Below are 15,516 nucleotides of genomic sequence, written 5' to 3'. Positions count from 1 at the left end.
CCTCCACATGCCCCTTCCTCCCAATGCCCCGCATCCCACCATCCCACCCCCAGACCAAGGAAGTGCATCAGGGCATTCCTCCCCTGACTGGTATGAGGCCCCCTCTTCCTCCATGCTCTGTCAGCCTGGCCCTGACTGATGCACTTGTACCTCTTACTCAGCTGTCTGGCTGGAAGACGATACTTCACTTTCACATGGTTAAGGTCCCCTAGCCCTCTGCTTGACCTGGAATCCCCTCAACATATCCACATTGGCTGCCCCTTTGTAGCCACCAGTCCAGCAGCGTTTTGTCACATGAGGACATAAAGTGATGGCTATGTGTCTGTGATTATAGAATGAGGATGCAGTAGAGGGTCTGGATTGGTCTGGGCAGGTTCCCTGTACTAAGCTTACACACGGGGTCAGCATTGGGTCTTTATTAGGTTCCATCGAGCTCTGTATCGTATGTATGGTTGTGTCAACAGAGCTACGTAAAACAGCTGGGGGCTGAGAGTGTGAACAGGAGGGAGGGAGGGAGGGAGGGAGGGTGGAGGGAGGGAGGGAGGGAGGGACTGGAGAGAGAAACAGAGTGGAGACAGTTGTGGGTGAGGAAACATGGGGCAGAAAGAAGGACTGACAGAAGATGAGCAAACTGAGTGACATAGTGAGGAATGAGAGAGAGGGGGAGAAAGAGGGAGAGGGAGTGAATGAGTGCCAGTGAGAGAGGGACATTAACAAAGAGAGCGAGAGAGCTCAAGCAAGGAAGCGGGACGAACAGCGAACCATGGTCACTTCATCATGAACTGCTTTGGTTGCACATGGATTTTTCTCAACGGAAATGTTGCAGACGGAAATCTCTGTTCTCCAACCATGAACTAACGTTGTTTGTTCTCATTTTACCTCTTTTGTTCTAAATGTCCTCAGAGGCTGGACAATTCAACTACAACAAGATGAACATGTGTTCCCGAATATTCTAATTCTGTCTGAAGACTCTGAAGACTCAAGATTCTGAAGACTCAAGATTCTGAAGACTCAAGATTCTGAAGACTCAGGATTCTGAAGACTCAAGATTCTGAAGACTCAAGATTCTGAAGACAGCTATACGGATTACTGTTACTTTGATCTGCCTGGGTCTACAGCTGTCCTGGATCGGCCTGTAGTCATTATAGACCCGTGTTAACTGGACCTGTCCTGGATCGGCCTGTAGTCAATGTAGACCAGTGTTAACTGGACCTGTCCTGGATCGGCCTGTAGTCATTATAGACAAGTATTAACTGCAGCTTTTCACTGGGATCTGGACCCATTGGTCTGTGAGTCCCAGCCAGTCCGGCCAGGAGATGCAGAAGAACAATAAGAAGAACCTGGTCCAGAACATGGGCCAGCAGCAGAGAGCTCTAGCTTGCACAGCCTTGACAAAACCAGGCAACAAGTGAGTCAGGTCAGGGTTCAGGGGTCAGAGGGTATAGTACAGGGGGTGAAGGGTAAGGGGACTCAGGGTCAAATGGGTGAAGTGCATTGTAAAGGGATCTGGGGGGGATGCTGTTTTGGTGCGCTCTGTAAATAATGCAGGCATCCGTTTGCTTTAGGTGTGTGTACACGTGTTTGTTGTGGGATGGCATTTGTGCTGAATACCAGCACAGCTTTTTAGATGGTCTTCTATCGTGTTTGTTTGTGGTCTAGAATGAAACACTACCAGTACTACTCTACCTTTATTGTTACCTTTACTACCAATCACAACTGGTACTTGATTAATTTCTGATCCTTGAAAGAATTAAGTTTGCACAGTCGCTAATTCAGCTACAAAATAATTGAGTACAGTGACTTGGCTGACAGCGCCGGGTCGGCGTACTGTGACTCAGCTAGTAATTCTATACTCAATGACTGTGGTAGTGCAACGCTTTAACTCAACTACTAGAGTAATACTTTGTGGAATTCCTGCTGAATCTTCTATGAAAGTGATCAGGTCAAATGTAGCCCAAACCTTTTGCCATAAAGTGGTGTAAAGTGTTGACGGGGTGGTTTATTACCAACTTTTTAAGTCATTTTTTAATGTACTGCTTTTCTTTTATGTAAGTCTTTTCTTGTTTCTGTTTAGAAATGACAAATACTGTATGTATATATATATATATATATAACATTTAGCATGGCCATGGCTGTCGTAATTGTAATACAAACATTGGGCTGTTTTGAACAGTTGTAGGGTGGTATGTCGTGAACTAGATGTTTTTATTTACTGCAGACAGCTGCGAGCCGAGGAGCAGTCCCCATAGGCTCCAACTTGTCATCGCCCTTTTATTGTCAGTCCGACAGACAGTAAGTTCCTAATGTTGCCCCATCCAACGGCTTAAGTCAGTAAATGCTTAGTGCACAGTCAGAGGCGCATCACATAACAGTAAATGAGACCACTGACAGCCAACCCAGTCAGTCGGTGATGAAGGACAGGGGGGGTAAATAAGTAAACAGAAAAACAGTTTAAGTACCGTGACCACATTTAATAAAATATCCAGATGTGGGACAACAGGAGGATTTTGCAGGACATTCACAGTTTTGGCCACGTATGATATTTTCTTTTTTGACTATTCAGCTAACCGTCCTAAAGTCTCATAAGACATATGGTGGTGTGTTTGGTGTGACAGTAACGTTGTACTATGGTTGTGTTATGTAGAATGCTAACTGATCATTATGTGATCTTCCAAGACATTGATTCAGCTTTGATCTAACTTGACTAAATGAGCACCATTGTGAGAAGTGGCTGAGCGACACTCCGGTGTACTCAGGCAGCACTACAGCCCTGGTGTACTCAGGCAGCACTACAGCCCTGCACCGAATTAGCTAATTGAAGCAAAGCTACTCTTTTGCCTCGTGCAAAATGTAGTGATGCAGAAACAAGAAACCACATGTGTTTTATGAAAATCTTGCAATATGCGGCCAAGGAAACAATTCTGGTTGGTCTCAGGGAATGTAAAACGGGATTGAGTGAAGTAGCAGTAAATATGAAAGCAACACAAATGTGAAATTACCTTATATCCTCTTGCAGTCTAATACAGCTATTTGCTTACTTTAGTATCTATTCATCGGTAGCACACTTTCTGTAAGTAGCATAACTGTCCTCTCCAAGTTTAGCTGGAATTTAGCCCAAAATAGTTTGAGAATTGGTTTATGATAGGTCTATGACATTGGCCCAACGTCTGGTCTTGCGCAGAATATCAGATCTCAACCATGACTGGAGAAGTGTTTTACGTCACCAGTACCACATCCTTATCATATACAGTGCATTCGGAAAGTATTCAGACCCCTTGAATTTTCTATATTTTATTATGTTACTATGTTATTCTAAAATGTATTAAATTGCTCCCCATTCAACCTGACAGAGCTTGAGAGGGTCTGCCGAGAAGAATCGGAGAAACTCCCGAAATATAGGTGTGGCAAGCTTGTAGCGTCATACCCAAGGATGGGGAGTGTCGCTGCACAGCTATTTTCAAGTCTCTCCAAAGCTGTTCGATTGGGTTCATGTCCGGGCTGGGCCACTCAAGGATATTCAGAGACTTCTCTCAAAGCCACTCTTGCGCTGTCTTGGCTGTGTGCTTAGGGCCGTTGTCCTGTTGGAAGGTGAACCTTTGCCCCAGTCAGGTTCTGACAAAGTACAGATCTCTCTGTACTTTGCTCCGTTCATCTTTCCCTTGATCCTGAGTAGTGTCCCATTTCCTGCCATTAAAAAACATCCCCACAGCATGATGCTGCCCACACTACGCTTCACCATAGAAGGGTGCCAGGTTTCCTCCAGATGTGACGCTTGGCATTCAGGCCAAATAGTTACATCTTGGTTTCATCAGACCAGATAATCTTGTTTCTCATGGTCTGAGAGTCCTTTACCTGCCTTTTGGCAAACTCCAAGCGGGCTGTCATGTGCCTTTTACTGAGGAGTGGCTTCTATCTGGCCACTCTATCATAAACACCTGATTGGTAGAGTGCTGCAGAGATGGTTGTCCTTCTGGAAGGTTTTCCCATCTCCACAGAGGAACTCTGGAGCTCTGTCAGAGTGACCATCAGGTTATTGGTCACTTCCCTGACCAAGGCCTTTATCCCCCTATTGCTCAGTTTGGAAGGGTGGCCAGCTCTAGGAAGTCTTGGCGATTCCAAACTTCTTCCATTTAAGAATACTGGAGGCCACTGTGTTCTTGGGGACATTCAATGCTGCAGAAATGTTTTGGTACCCTTCCCCAGATCGGTGCTTCGACACAATCCTGTCTCGGATGTCTACGGACAATTCTTTTGACCTCATGGCTTAGTTTCTGCTCTTACATGGGACATTATAGAGACAGGTGTGAGCCTTTCCAAATCATGTCCAATCGAATGCATTTACCACAGATGGATTCCAATCAAGTTGTAGAAACATCTCAAGTATGATCAATGGATTCAGGATGCACTTGAGCTAATTTCGAGTCTAATAGCAAAGGGTCTGAATACTTATGTAAATAATGTTTTTCAGTTTTATGTATATATATATATATATATAGATATATAATGTCTAATACCTGTTTTCGCTTTTTCATTATGGGGTATTGTGTGTAGATTGATGAGGAAAGAGAATAATTTAACACATTTTAGAATCAGGCTGTAATGTAACAAAATTTGCAAAAGGGGAAGGGGTGTGAATATTTTCTGAATCTTTACATAAGCACAAAGTGACTGCAAGTGACTGACTGAAATTCTGGAGAAATCTATAAAAAAAAATCTAAATGAGTGACGTTTGAATTTGTTGATCAAATGCTGGACATGATTGCTTGGTTAGGGGACGTGGGACAAAATATGGGACTGTCCCGCACAACTAGGACAACCTGTGGTCACTCTATAGTGTCAAGTCTAATTGAGGACGGACCATTTACTATTGTGTTCAAGTCAAAAGTGTTTTACTTTATTTTTTACTATTTTCTACATTGTAGAATAATAATGAAGACATCAAAACTATGAAATAACATATATGTATAGTAGTCACTAAATACCATGTAAACATTAGCAGCATTAGCGAGGTATTAGGGATTGATTCTGGTGTAATAGTCTCTAAGGACCGCGAGCACAATACTGTAACTCAATAAGACAAAGACTCATGACATCCAATGTATCATCCCATCATCATGGGGTTGAACACTAACGAAGGTTTAAGCTTAAGTAAATCAGCTGTTTAATGTTCTTGGTCCTGTGGGAGGTGGGAGTTGAGTATGCTTAGTTGGAAACGTATGATGCTTTGTCTTGTTCTGGTAGACTCTCTGAGGGGGATATGGGGGGTTAAAGGTTTTACGACTGGCAGCCGCGAGTTTTGTGATTGGCAGCCGCGTTAGCTGCCTGAGTCACTCACAGACACTTGTCAGAGAGCAGTCTCACCTGTCGCATTCCTTTTTTAAAAACCCCTGTCTGGTCTTATTGCTTTGGCCTTGGATTTGTTTGCTACATAAGTACAATAACATATTCAAGTTTGTAGAGGCCTGTAAGAACAAAGTAGAGTTGATAGGGATTGTCCATGGCTGTGATAGTGACTGTTCTGGCTTGACACGGGTTGGCACTTGACACGTGTTTGCTCTTGACACAACTTGGTGCATGACACAAGTTGGAGCTTGCTGAGCGCTACAATCCACTGTTTTCCCTGCTAACACCCCCTGGGTTTCCACTGTTTTCCCTGCTAACACCCCCTGGGTTTCCACTGTTTTCCCTGCTAACACTGTTTTCCCTAATTACACTGTCTCACTTCCCTACTGTCTGTGGGTGACCCTTTAACCTTCACATTAACCTAGTTATAGGTCTGTTTCCCTCCTCTCTGTGGGTGACCCTTTAACCCTCTCATTAACCTAGTTCTAGGGCTGTTTCCCTCCTCTCTGTGTGTGACCCTTTAACCTTCACATTAACCTAGTTCTAGGACTGTTTCCCTCCTCTCTGTGGGTGACCCTTTAACCCTCACATTAACCTAGTTCTAGGTCTGTTTCCCTACTCTCTGTGGGTGACCCTTTAATTATCTCATTAACCTAGTTCTAGGACTGTTTCCCTCCTCTCTGTGTGTGACCCTTTAACCCTCACATTAACCTAGTTCTAGATCTGTTTCCCTCCTCTCTGTGGGTGACCCTTTAACCCTCACATTAACCTAGTTCTAGGTCTGTTTCCCTACTCTCTGTGTGTGACCCTTTAACCCTCACATTAACCTAGTTCTAGGTCTGTTTCCCTCCTCTCTGTGTGTGACCCTTTAACCCTCACATTAACCTAGTTCTAGATCTGTTTCCCTCCTCTCTGTGTGTGACCCTTTAACCCTCACATTAACCTAGTTCTAGGACTGTTTCCCTCCTCTCTGTGGGTGACCCTTTAACCCTCACATTAACCTAGTTATAGGTCTGTTTCCCTCCTCTCTGTGGGTGACCCTTTAATTATCTCATTAACCTAGTTCTAGGACTGTTTCCCTCCTCTCTGTGTGTGACCCTTTAACCCTCACATTAACCTAGTTCTAGGTCTGTTTCCCTCCTCTCTGTGGGTGACCCTTTAACCCTCACATTAACCTAGTTCTAGGTCTGTTTCCCTCCTCTCTGTGGGTGACCCTTTAACCCTCACATTAACCTAGTTCTAGGACTTGTAACAGTCTTTAAAACCTGCTTGATTAGAGGTTCAAACAGGGTATTAAATAAGACAAATGATCAGATCATGGCGTCTGGGTGTGATCTTCTCCTAATTTGGCCAATTGTCTATTTCACCGCAGTCAGAATGATCTCTCAGAATGATCTCTCAGAATGATCTCTCAGAAAGATTGTGAAAACACCACAGTAAGTATGTGCATAACCTATACCTCATCAAACTGTGTGGCATTCCACTGACACATCGTGCCACGAGTTGCCGAGGATCTAAAATAAACACTCTAAAAAGGTTGGCCATGTCAGAACTACGCAAGAGAAAACAATAAAATACATTTATACACATGCAATGTGACAGTCACAGGTGGCCACTGTGGGTCATGGGGGCCATATAAATGTACTTTAACTGTCCATGGTGCTAGAACCCGGCCTGCAGCTTTTCACAACGTTGGGCTTGTGAACTAAAGGTGTAAATCAAAGTGTTTATAACAGTGGCAACACTGTCTTTCAGGCTCGTGGTTTGACTGCTTTGTGAGTCAGGGAATCAATTAATAAATGCCCGACAAACACTCGTGCCCCACAAAACATCACAAGGCATTGCCCTTGTTAAAAGGTCAAGACTGGTGACTTTTCTGCCAGGACAAAAGTCACCAGATTAAGAGTGAAATATCCAGATAAACCTTAATTATGGGTGGCCACAGCTGGAATTGAATCCACGACCCATGGCGTTGCAAGTGCCATGCTCTACCGACTGAGCCACAACACCAAACATCTCTTCATTGTTATTACACGTGTGCTGTTGTGCTGCATCCATTGCCTTTGTGCGTAGTTTTACCTAACTGAGACTATTTCAGCCTTCAGTCACTTGAGGAGATTCATATCACACCTCACGATTACTGATCTCATCTGTTGGAAGCAGTTTGAAGGGTCAGTTTATGCCAAGGGGGATCTGAGTGGGGCACTCTAAGTCTGAGTAAGGGTTCTGGGGTCTGCCAAGTAACAGAGGCCGAGAGGACGTCCCTCCTCCCCTATTCCTCTCATTATTCACACAGCAAGACACACTGGACCCATGCTCTGTAGGACAGGGATGGGCAATTCCAGTCCTCGCGGGACAGAGTGGTGTTACACTTTTTCCCCATCCCTAGCAAACACAGCTGATTAAACTAAATGCATTCTAAACTGAAGATCATGATTAGTTGATTATTGAAGTCAGGCGTGTTAGCTGGGGCTGGGGCAAAAGTGTGACACCAATCAGGCCCCTGAAGACTGGAGTTGGCCATCCCTGCTCTAGGACATCGCTTTGAATGTGTCACGCTCAGAGGAAACACAAATATCTATGTGACTGAAATTAGATGTAACTGAATCTGAATACATCATAAGATGCTTGTCAATGAAACACAGTCTGCATGGCCTTTACGATGCCTACATCCGATGGGACGGCACGTAGGACGGTGTAACTAAATCACATTGTAGATACAGCAGAGAATAAAGTGTCAAAATATGTGATGGTCTATAACAGTGGTTCTTGACTCTAGTCCTCGAATACCCCCAATAGTAGATGTTTTTCTTGTTGTCCCGGACAAGCACACCTGATTCAACTTGTCAACTAATCATCAGGCCCTCAAGGAGTTGAATCAGGTATGTTTGTCCACAGCGACAACTAAAATGGGTGCTGTTGGGGTTACTCGAGGACCGGAGTTGGGAACCACTGGTCTATAATGTTGTCCCTTAGTAACGGCTTAGCCTATTTTGAGGTGCTTATTAAACACAAGTTACCTATATCCCATTGCCTGTAGGAACATAAAGTCATCAGGTTCTTCTGGGTTTATTTTTATTTGGTGGTGCGCCCCTCTGCACAGAAATGTCACGCCGTGCACCTGACTAGCACAAATTAGCGATGTGCTAGACGGACATGATGGCCACCGTTCATTACCAATGCTCTAGTAGATTGGTTAAAGGGGGAAGGCGATATCATAAATCATTGTATTTGTAAATCACTTGGAACTGGCCGCTGCCCAACAGGCACTACGTAACCTAGTTATTAGCATTGCATACCATCCATTTATAAAGCCTTAGCTCAGGCACATTTAGCTTAAGGGACACATTGTTTGGGCGTAACAGAATGTTTTTACACAACTGGGAAACTTTGTGTTTCTGTAGGTAGGTTCTGACTGTAGCAGTCTCAGCAGTGACCTCCTTCACCCTTGGGAGCGAGAGGAGTCTTAGGCTGCATCACGAATAGCACCCTATTCCTTAAATAGTGTACTACTTTTGTCCAGAACCCTGTGGTCATCCCTGTGGGCCCTGGTCAAAAGTAATGCACTGTGTGCAAAAGGCTGCCATTTGCGACGTTGCCTTAGAGTGATCGCCACTAGCCTATGTCCACCACTCTTGGGTCTAAAAATAAGAGGAGTCCTAAAAAAGATTTATGTCCTAAGCACTCGTGATGGACACTTGAGAGAGATGGTGTCAGAGAGAGAGGGAGAGTGTGAGCTAAATGAACTGCTAGTGAACGAGAGAGGGAGAGAGGAGAGAGAAAATATGGTTTAGTTGGTGGTTTGTTTTTTCGGTCTCCTCCTTACTACTGGATTTCTGCAGCCAAATTCATTACTTAACCCCCATGATCCATTTTAATTGCTACAGTGAGACATTCTCTCATTGAATCTCCATTCTGCATTTCTATTGCCCAGTGATTTGCATGGAGCTGTTGATGGCTCAGCCACTCTGGGATGTTTGAGGTCGGGGAACGGAACGGCTGGCGACGCTGTTAATTTACACCCCCGACTACTGCGTTCCGCTCAAAGTCATGAAGACTACACCTGTCATGCATTACTGCCACACTGCTGAGAGGGGTCGGGGTGGGGGACCAACAGGGCAGTTCAGGGGTGTTTCATCCGAACAGTTCAGGGGTGATTCGTCCAATCCAATCCCCTTGGGTGTAATAGATACGTTAGCGGTCCTCTAGGCAACAGTGTGGGCAGATTCAGTTCATCTACTGAGGAATATTCATAATGTGCAAACAAAGCTACATTTCCCTATTGATTGTGTTGTTCCTTGGTTTAACTACAGTATGTTCTGTTGTAGGAGTTGATAGGAGTTGACCTTAACCGCTGGTTCCAGGGTCAGATATGTTCTATCCTAATGAGGATTTAGGCTGAGGACATCCGATCCTAGGTCTGTGTTTAGGGGCCAGTTCAACCTCAAGGTTAGGGGCCAGTTCAAACTCAAGGGTAGGGGCCAGTTCAACCTCAAGGTGGATTGCTGAGATACCTCTCTAGCACAGAGGTTTTCAAACCTCTCCTCTGGGACCCCAGTAGTTTCACAATTTAGTTGTACCCCTGAACTCGTTCACCTGATTCACCTATCAAAGGGCTTGATAATTATATAGTTGACAAGTTGAATCATGTGTGTTAGCTTTGGAATACATCAAATACATGGAGCGGCTGGGGGTCCGGAGGAGAGACTTTCTCTAGCATGGAAGTCTGACTTCTGAATTCAGTCGGACTAAATCCTCTCCAGTCCAACACCTGTTCTTAATTAGTCCCACACTGTAGTACTGTATTACACATTAATGATATCACAAGCCAGACTGGAAGCCAATCCATTATGCAGCACTGTTAACACCCAGGCTGTCTTCCGCTGGCTTTGACTGCTGATGATGCAAACCCCATGGTAGGAAGTAAGAAACACCCCATACCACTGTTTGTCCCACCTGGGGCATCTGTATGCTTTTCATCCTGTCGGCACCAAATCACTTCAGTGTCTCCTCTCATCGTTCCGAGGTTGATTTTAAACACCACGCACGTGCCTTCACAACCCGACTCCCCCCTCAACCCGACACCTTTGTCCCAGCACCTAGGGTAGGCTTACGACAACAACGACAACCACACACCATGCATCAGCAGTAGTAGTTGGGGCTCTGTAATCTGAGGACGCGTGCGGCTGATATAAGAGAGTGCTGGGTCTACGGAACAAGATGGGCAGTGAGAGTGTACTTGTTAGAGATATTCTGGTAACAAGAGCACATGACCATCTTATTAAGTTGAGACTGGCGAAATAGAGATATGTTATTTTCTCAGTGTGGTTAGTCATGAGGTTTGATTAACAATTTGATATGATTATTATATAAATGCACTACGCCACAGAAATAGCCTGGACATAAAAAAATGGTAGGTCCCTATTTTATTTGAAATCGTAGTCACACGGTTTATGGAATGCCTGGAGGATTTACAGACATGTTCTGTTTCCCCCCCCAACAATAACCATATTATTACCTGTGAAAGTAACATGTCACATGCATCACCATCATCATCTTCTACTTTTCCCTTAGAATGGGAAAGTAACTGAACACACCATCCACTGTCATGGACAGACAGTAGTCACTGGCTTGTCTTCACATGCTCATGCAGCACGCCTAGCAACAGCATACATCCTGCCATCTTGTGATATGGTTGGTATTTGTTTTGTACACATACAAGATGGCATACGTACATCTCCATGAGCTAATGCTGCCTGCCCATGATCCGCCTATCTCCCTGCCTACGTTTGCTAGCCGTCCCGTCCATTCCTTACCCTATCCTGTCAACATTGTAAGCACTTGTTTATCCATTCAGACAGGTGTTTGAATAATGTGCATCTCTGTCCAATAAAAAATGATTGTCATGAGGCTGAGGGGTGAGGCGCGGGGCTAAGGGGTAAATTTACGACAGCCAAATGTATCTTCACCTCATTGATCATGAAACATGAGTGACTCCAAAGAACTCTGCGAACAGGTGTGGTGGCGAGGGGTAGGGGCCCTGGGGCGGTGGCGAGGGATAGGGGGGAGACGAGAGAGAAAGAAAGGGGGGAGTGGAGTAAGAGAGAGAGAGAGAGATGGGACACAGCAAGGGAGTCAGGCAGGTTGGGTGATGGAAATTTGCATGATGAAGAAAAAAATCTATAATCTGAGGTGGATTCCAATGGCAGGGGTTGTGTGTTTTTCCCCACGACATGTCTCCAAATCTAGCATCGGCCACCGTACGGGGGACATTGCCCACAGGTGCACTTTGGTGACGCAAACAGCAACCAGTTATGACAGGAAATATGATTGAGAGGCAAGTCATTCGGACCCCCACCACCACCAAACCCACTGAGAGAGATAGCGCATACAGTACATAATGTTGTCAGATAGTTCATCCCCATATCGATTACCAGGCCGGCATGGATGGATCATGTGTTACTGTGTCTGTTTTTAAATGTTTCTGGTATCGAATACATCGCTTGGATCAGATGTCTGTGGCATGTTTAAATACACCGGCACGCTGTCTCTCATTCCTTCTCTCTCTCGTCCCCCTTCTCTCCATCATTCCCTCTGTCTCTCAAACGTACAGCTTCTGTCTCTCATAAACACATGCACACACACACACAAAACGCCCATTCTGTCGGACCTAGGCCTATATCTCACAAACACACTATTTCTCTTTCTCACACGTACACAGCCTATGTCTATCAGTGTGTGGATGACAGCAGTTTAATATGACCCAGGAGGAATGAAGGCAGCTGCCGTTACAAGCCTGATAATTTATCAAGTGACGAGCTAATGAGAGGGTCATGGGAGCTTTGGCCACAGACACACCGGAATGTTGGGAACAGCCATTCACAGGACACAGTCAATTCCATACAACTTTATTTAGTCTCATCAGGAGTGACTTTAAAAATCTATTTAGACATGTTTGCATTGTTAAGAGAAAGAGAGTGTTGAGGTTGATGCAGTCTCAAATCCTAATTTAGCCTCATCCCGAATGTATGTACTGTTTTGAAAAAAAATCAAGTGTACAGTACATGACACTAACATAACAGTAGGTATCTAATACAGAAGTTTCCCATAACAAATGTCTGATATCTCAATATTGACCAAATATGCAATCTGTCATACTTTCACAAAACAATTGCAAATAGGAGCACTAAATAACTTATGCTGGTAGAGTGGTAGAAACGTTGTTTGTAGTTTACATAAATTATAGCGATGAATAAACTATAATTTACACATGTTGATAGAAAAGAAGATACTGTATGTGTGCCGTTCGACTTTTCTAAACAGAAAAGTCGCAATAAGATTCGATTTAATCATTGGTTCTGCTCTCGATTAGTCAGCCTGTTTTCATTGTAGGGCTTTTTGCGCAAGCGGTTATATCCTTCTTCACAGGGAAGAGAAGAGCCGATTTCAGCAGGTCCCACGAAGACAAACAAAGAACCACACCCGGTATTGTATGACAGGTAGCTATGTCTAAACAGATTATTTTCAAAAATAGCATCTTCACGGATATTAATCACCGTTCGTTCGGGGATAAAATACCATTCATGCTTCCTCCTTCTGCTACTGGCATCGCAGCAAAAAACAAAATGGCTTTACAATGCAGCTAGCTAGCTAACCTAACGATAGGCCTGGCAAGCTGCATTTATTCGGACACTGCAGCTAGTCAATGTGGGACGTGTTTATCCGCAAACATATGTTATAAAACGACAGGAATGTATTTGAACGAGTGCACAGCTGGTTGGTACTATCCGATAAAATGGGCATTACAGGAGCTTGCTGATTAGGTTAGCTAGCTAACTAACTTAGCATTGTAACTAACTGTCCTCATTTCAACTGGTTAGCATCAGAGCGAATCAATGCGTTTGTAATTAAGCGGCATTTGACATCTTGTGCAGTATGTATATAATGTATATGCTAACTTTACAGTACAGTTAGAAAAAGTCGTGTTTATATTAGCGATCTAACTCATGTAAATGAATAACCGGCCACCTACAGCTATGTTGCTAGTAGCCCAATAATGGACTAGAAGCTAATAGTGCAAGGGCCTTACCGTTACATGTTCTATTTAGAGGCGAATTGGCTGTCAGACAAATAATCAATCTAAATGTGAATCGATTTTAAATTGCGGTATGGTTCTAGAAATATAAAGCGTTCTACTTTCATATCACATCCAAACAATTTCACAAATGGAAAATATAAAGTTACTGTTTTAAAGATCGCCTTTGGCAAAAATAACGTAATTCAAACGGTATAACTGATCAATGCACCATCATACCAGGTCATTTAATGCTTAAAAATAAAATAGGATTAATACGATATTTGACCAAAGTGCCATTTCTCCAAAAACAAATCTTTTGAAATGACGTCAACACATATGTAGTTACTGGCTAACGAACAAGCTACGTTGGTTTCGGCGCGCATGACCAGAATGACGCATAACTAACCACCAAAGGCACACCCCGTTTCTCTTTTGAAAATTGAGAAAGGGGCGGAGTTGGACCGGGTTAACGCAGTTGCAGCTGATAGTATCTTTATGTGACAACAGGTTTGTGGCGTCCGTCTTCTGTTAATACTCAGGTGTTCGGAGATGCAGATAGCTAATTAGCACAGAGTTGACTCTGGCGTTTTCCGTAAACAAGCACTGTAATATGGCAGACTCTGATGATAGTCTATCTTGTAATTGAGAAGTCCATCATCATCCTGCACAGATTTAATACACCGGTCAAGCAAGCTTGTGTGGATATTAGCGATGGTTTAGTTAGAAGCTAATCTGGGTTGGCATCATACATCAGTCTCAAAGAGCAGAATATATACATAAGAAAGGACAAGTGTATATAGGATTCTGTTCAAATTACAATGAGTGCAGTAACTAGGAACATATTCCATTGATAGAGGCTAATGACCTTTAAGGCCTATTGATGACAGCAATGGAGGATGGTGGGTTGAGCTATAGGAGGACGGGCTCATAGTAATGGCGGGAATGGAATAAATGCAACAATATCAAGCACAAACAAATGGAAACCACGTTTGACTGTTCCATTTAATTCCAGCCATTACAATGAGTGTCCTCCTATAGCTCCTCCCACCAGCCTCTACTGGATGATCATATGTCTGGCCATACTAGCCCAGTATCTTCCATATCAAGAGAAATAATAAAAAAACCAGAAGGTTAAATTACTACACAGCTTTATAGGGTTAAGGCGTCAGCATGCTTCAGTTCGACTGGCGCCTATGCAAACCGAACGAGTGTTCTCACATACTCCCTTAAAATACCTTCTCTTTAAAAATTTGAAAAGGGCAGCAATAGCACTTTGAAACTCCGGAGCCAGTATACACTTCTTCAAAATAGTAAGAATTAATCTAAGATAACTCAAGAAATCGGTCATTAATTGTGATGTTTTTGCAGAGGAGACCTTAGTCGCCCAATTTTTACATCTAAGATGTGGTGCAGTATTTCTTAATTAAAAAAATGTGTGTGAATATGAGCAGTCTCTCATTGAATGACAACAAAGACTTTATTGAAAAATCCCTATTGTTGACCAGGCACAGATGAAAGGGGCGTAGACTCTGGCTACTACTGACTTCGGCTTGCCTCGAGAGAAAAATGTCTGTGCCCGAACAACCGAAGAAAACTTTACTGAAGTTCAAAACTAACGAAACGTCACAATGTCATCGTAATACATGCACAAACCCTTCTGAACTGTTTCGGCTGAGAAGCATGCGGACGCCATTATAATTGAATTGGTCTGTCATCTGAAAACGATGTTATAAAATACTGCTGTTTGGGCTTCTATTGATTTTATGTATAATCAGTTTTCCCTTAATATTGTTGTTTCAGGTCAACATCATAGCAAATTATACATATATTTGAATACAAGCAAGAATCAAAATTACATAAAACATAACATAAGCAACAGAAAACAAAAGTGACAGGGCTGGTTGGTATACCGTATTTTACATTATAAACTGAGTGGTTCGAGCCCTGAATGTTGATTGGATGACAGCTGTGGTATATCACACTGTATACAACGAGTATGGCAAAACATATATATTATTTTGGTAAACAGTTTATAATAGCAATAAGGCATGTCTGGGGTTTGTGGTATATGGCCAATATACCATGGCTAAGGCCTG

The 15,516-nt window shown here is 43.5% G+C and overlaps 1 protein-coding gene across 5 annotated transcripts in view; it reads left to right on the top strand.

The window, feature by feature from the left end:
* Nucleotides 1-1,095: 1,095 nt before the first annotated feature.
* The window catches only part of LOC139403097 (zinc finger protein 638-like), a 37,742-nt gene continuing 23,321 nt past the window's right edge, over nt 1,096-15,516 (top strand). For 2 of the 5 annotated variants that reach the window (XM_071146803.1, XM_071146801.1), the window contains exon 1: nt 1,096-1,408. In XM_071146803.1, coding sequence (XP_071002904.1) covers nt 1,317-1,408 — 92 coding nt within the window. In that variant the 5' untranslated portion in view covers nt 1,096-1,316. Of the gene's footprint in view, nt 1,409-12,722; nt 12,843-15,516 lie in introns of those variants that run through there. The other 3 variants (XM_071146805.1, XM_071146806.1, XM_071146804.1) reach the window with 3 other exon arrangements.

Source organism: Oncorhynchus clarkii, unplaced genomic scaffold, assembly GCF_045791955.1.
Source record: "Oncorhynchus clarkii lewisi isolate Uvic-CL-2024 unplaced genomic scaffold, UVic_Ocla_1.0 unplaced_contig_5338_pilon_pilon, whole genome shotgun sequence".
Classification (NCBI taxonomy): domain Eukaryota; kingdom Metazoa; phylum Chordata; class Actinopteri; order Salmoniformes; family Salmonidae; genus Oncorhynchus; species Oncorhynchus clarkii.
Note: the sequence above shows the minus strand (reverse complement) of the source record. Positions and strands in the feature narration are given on the sequence as shown.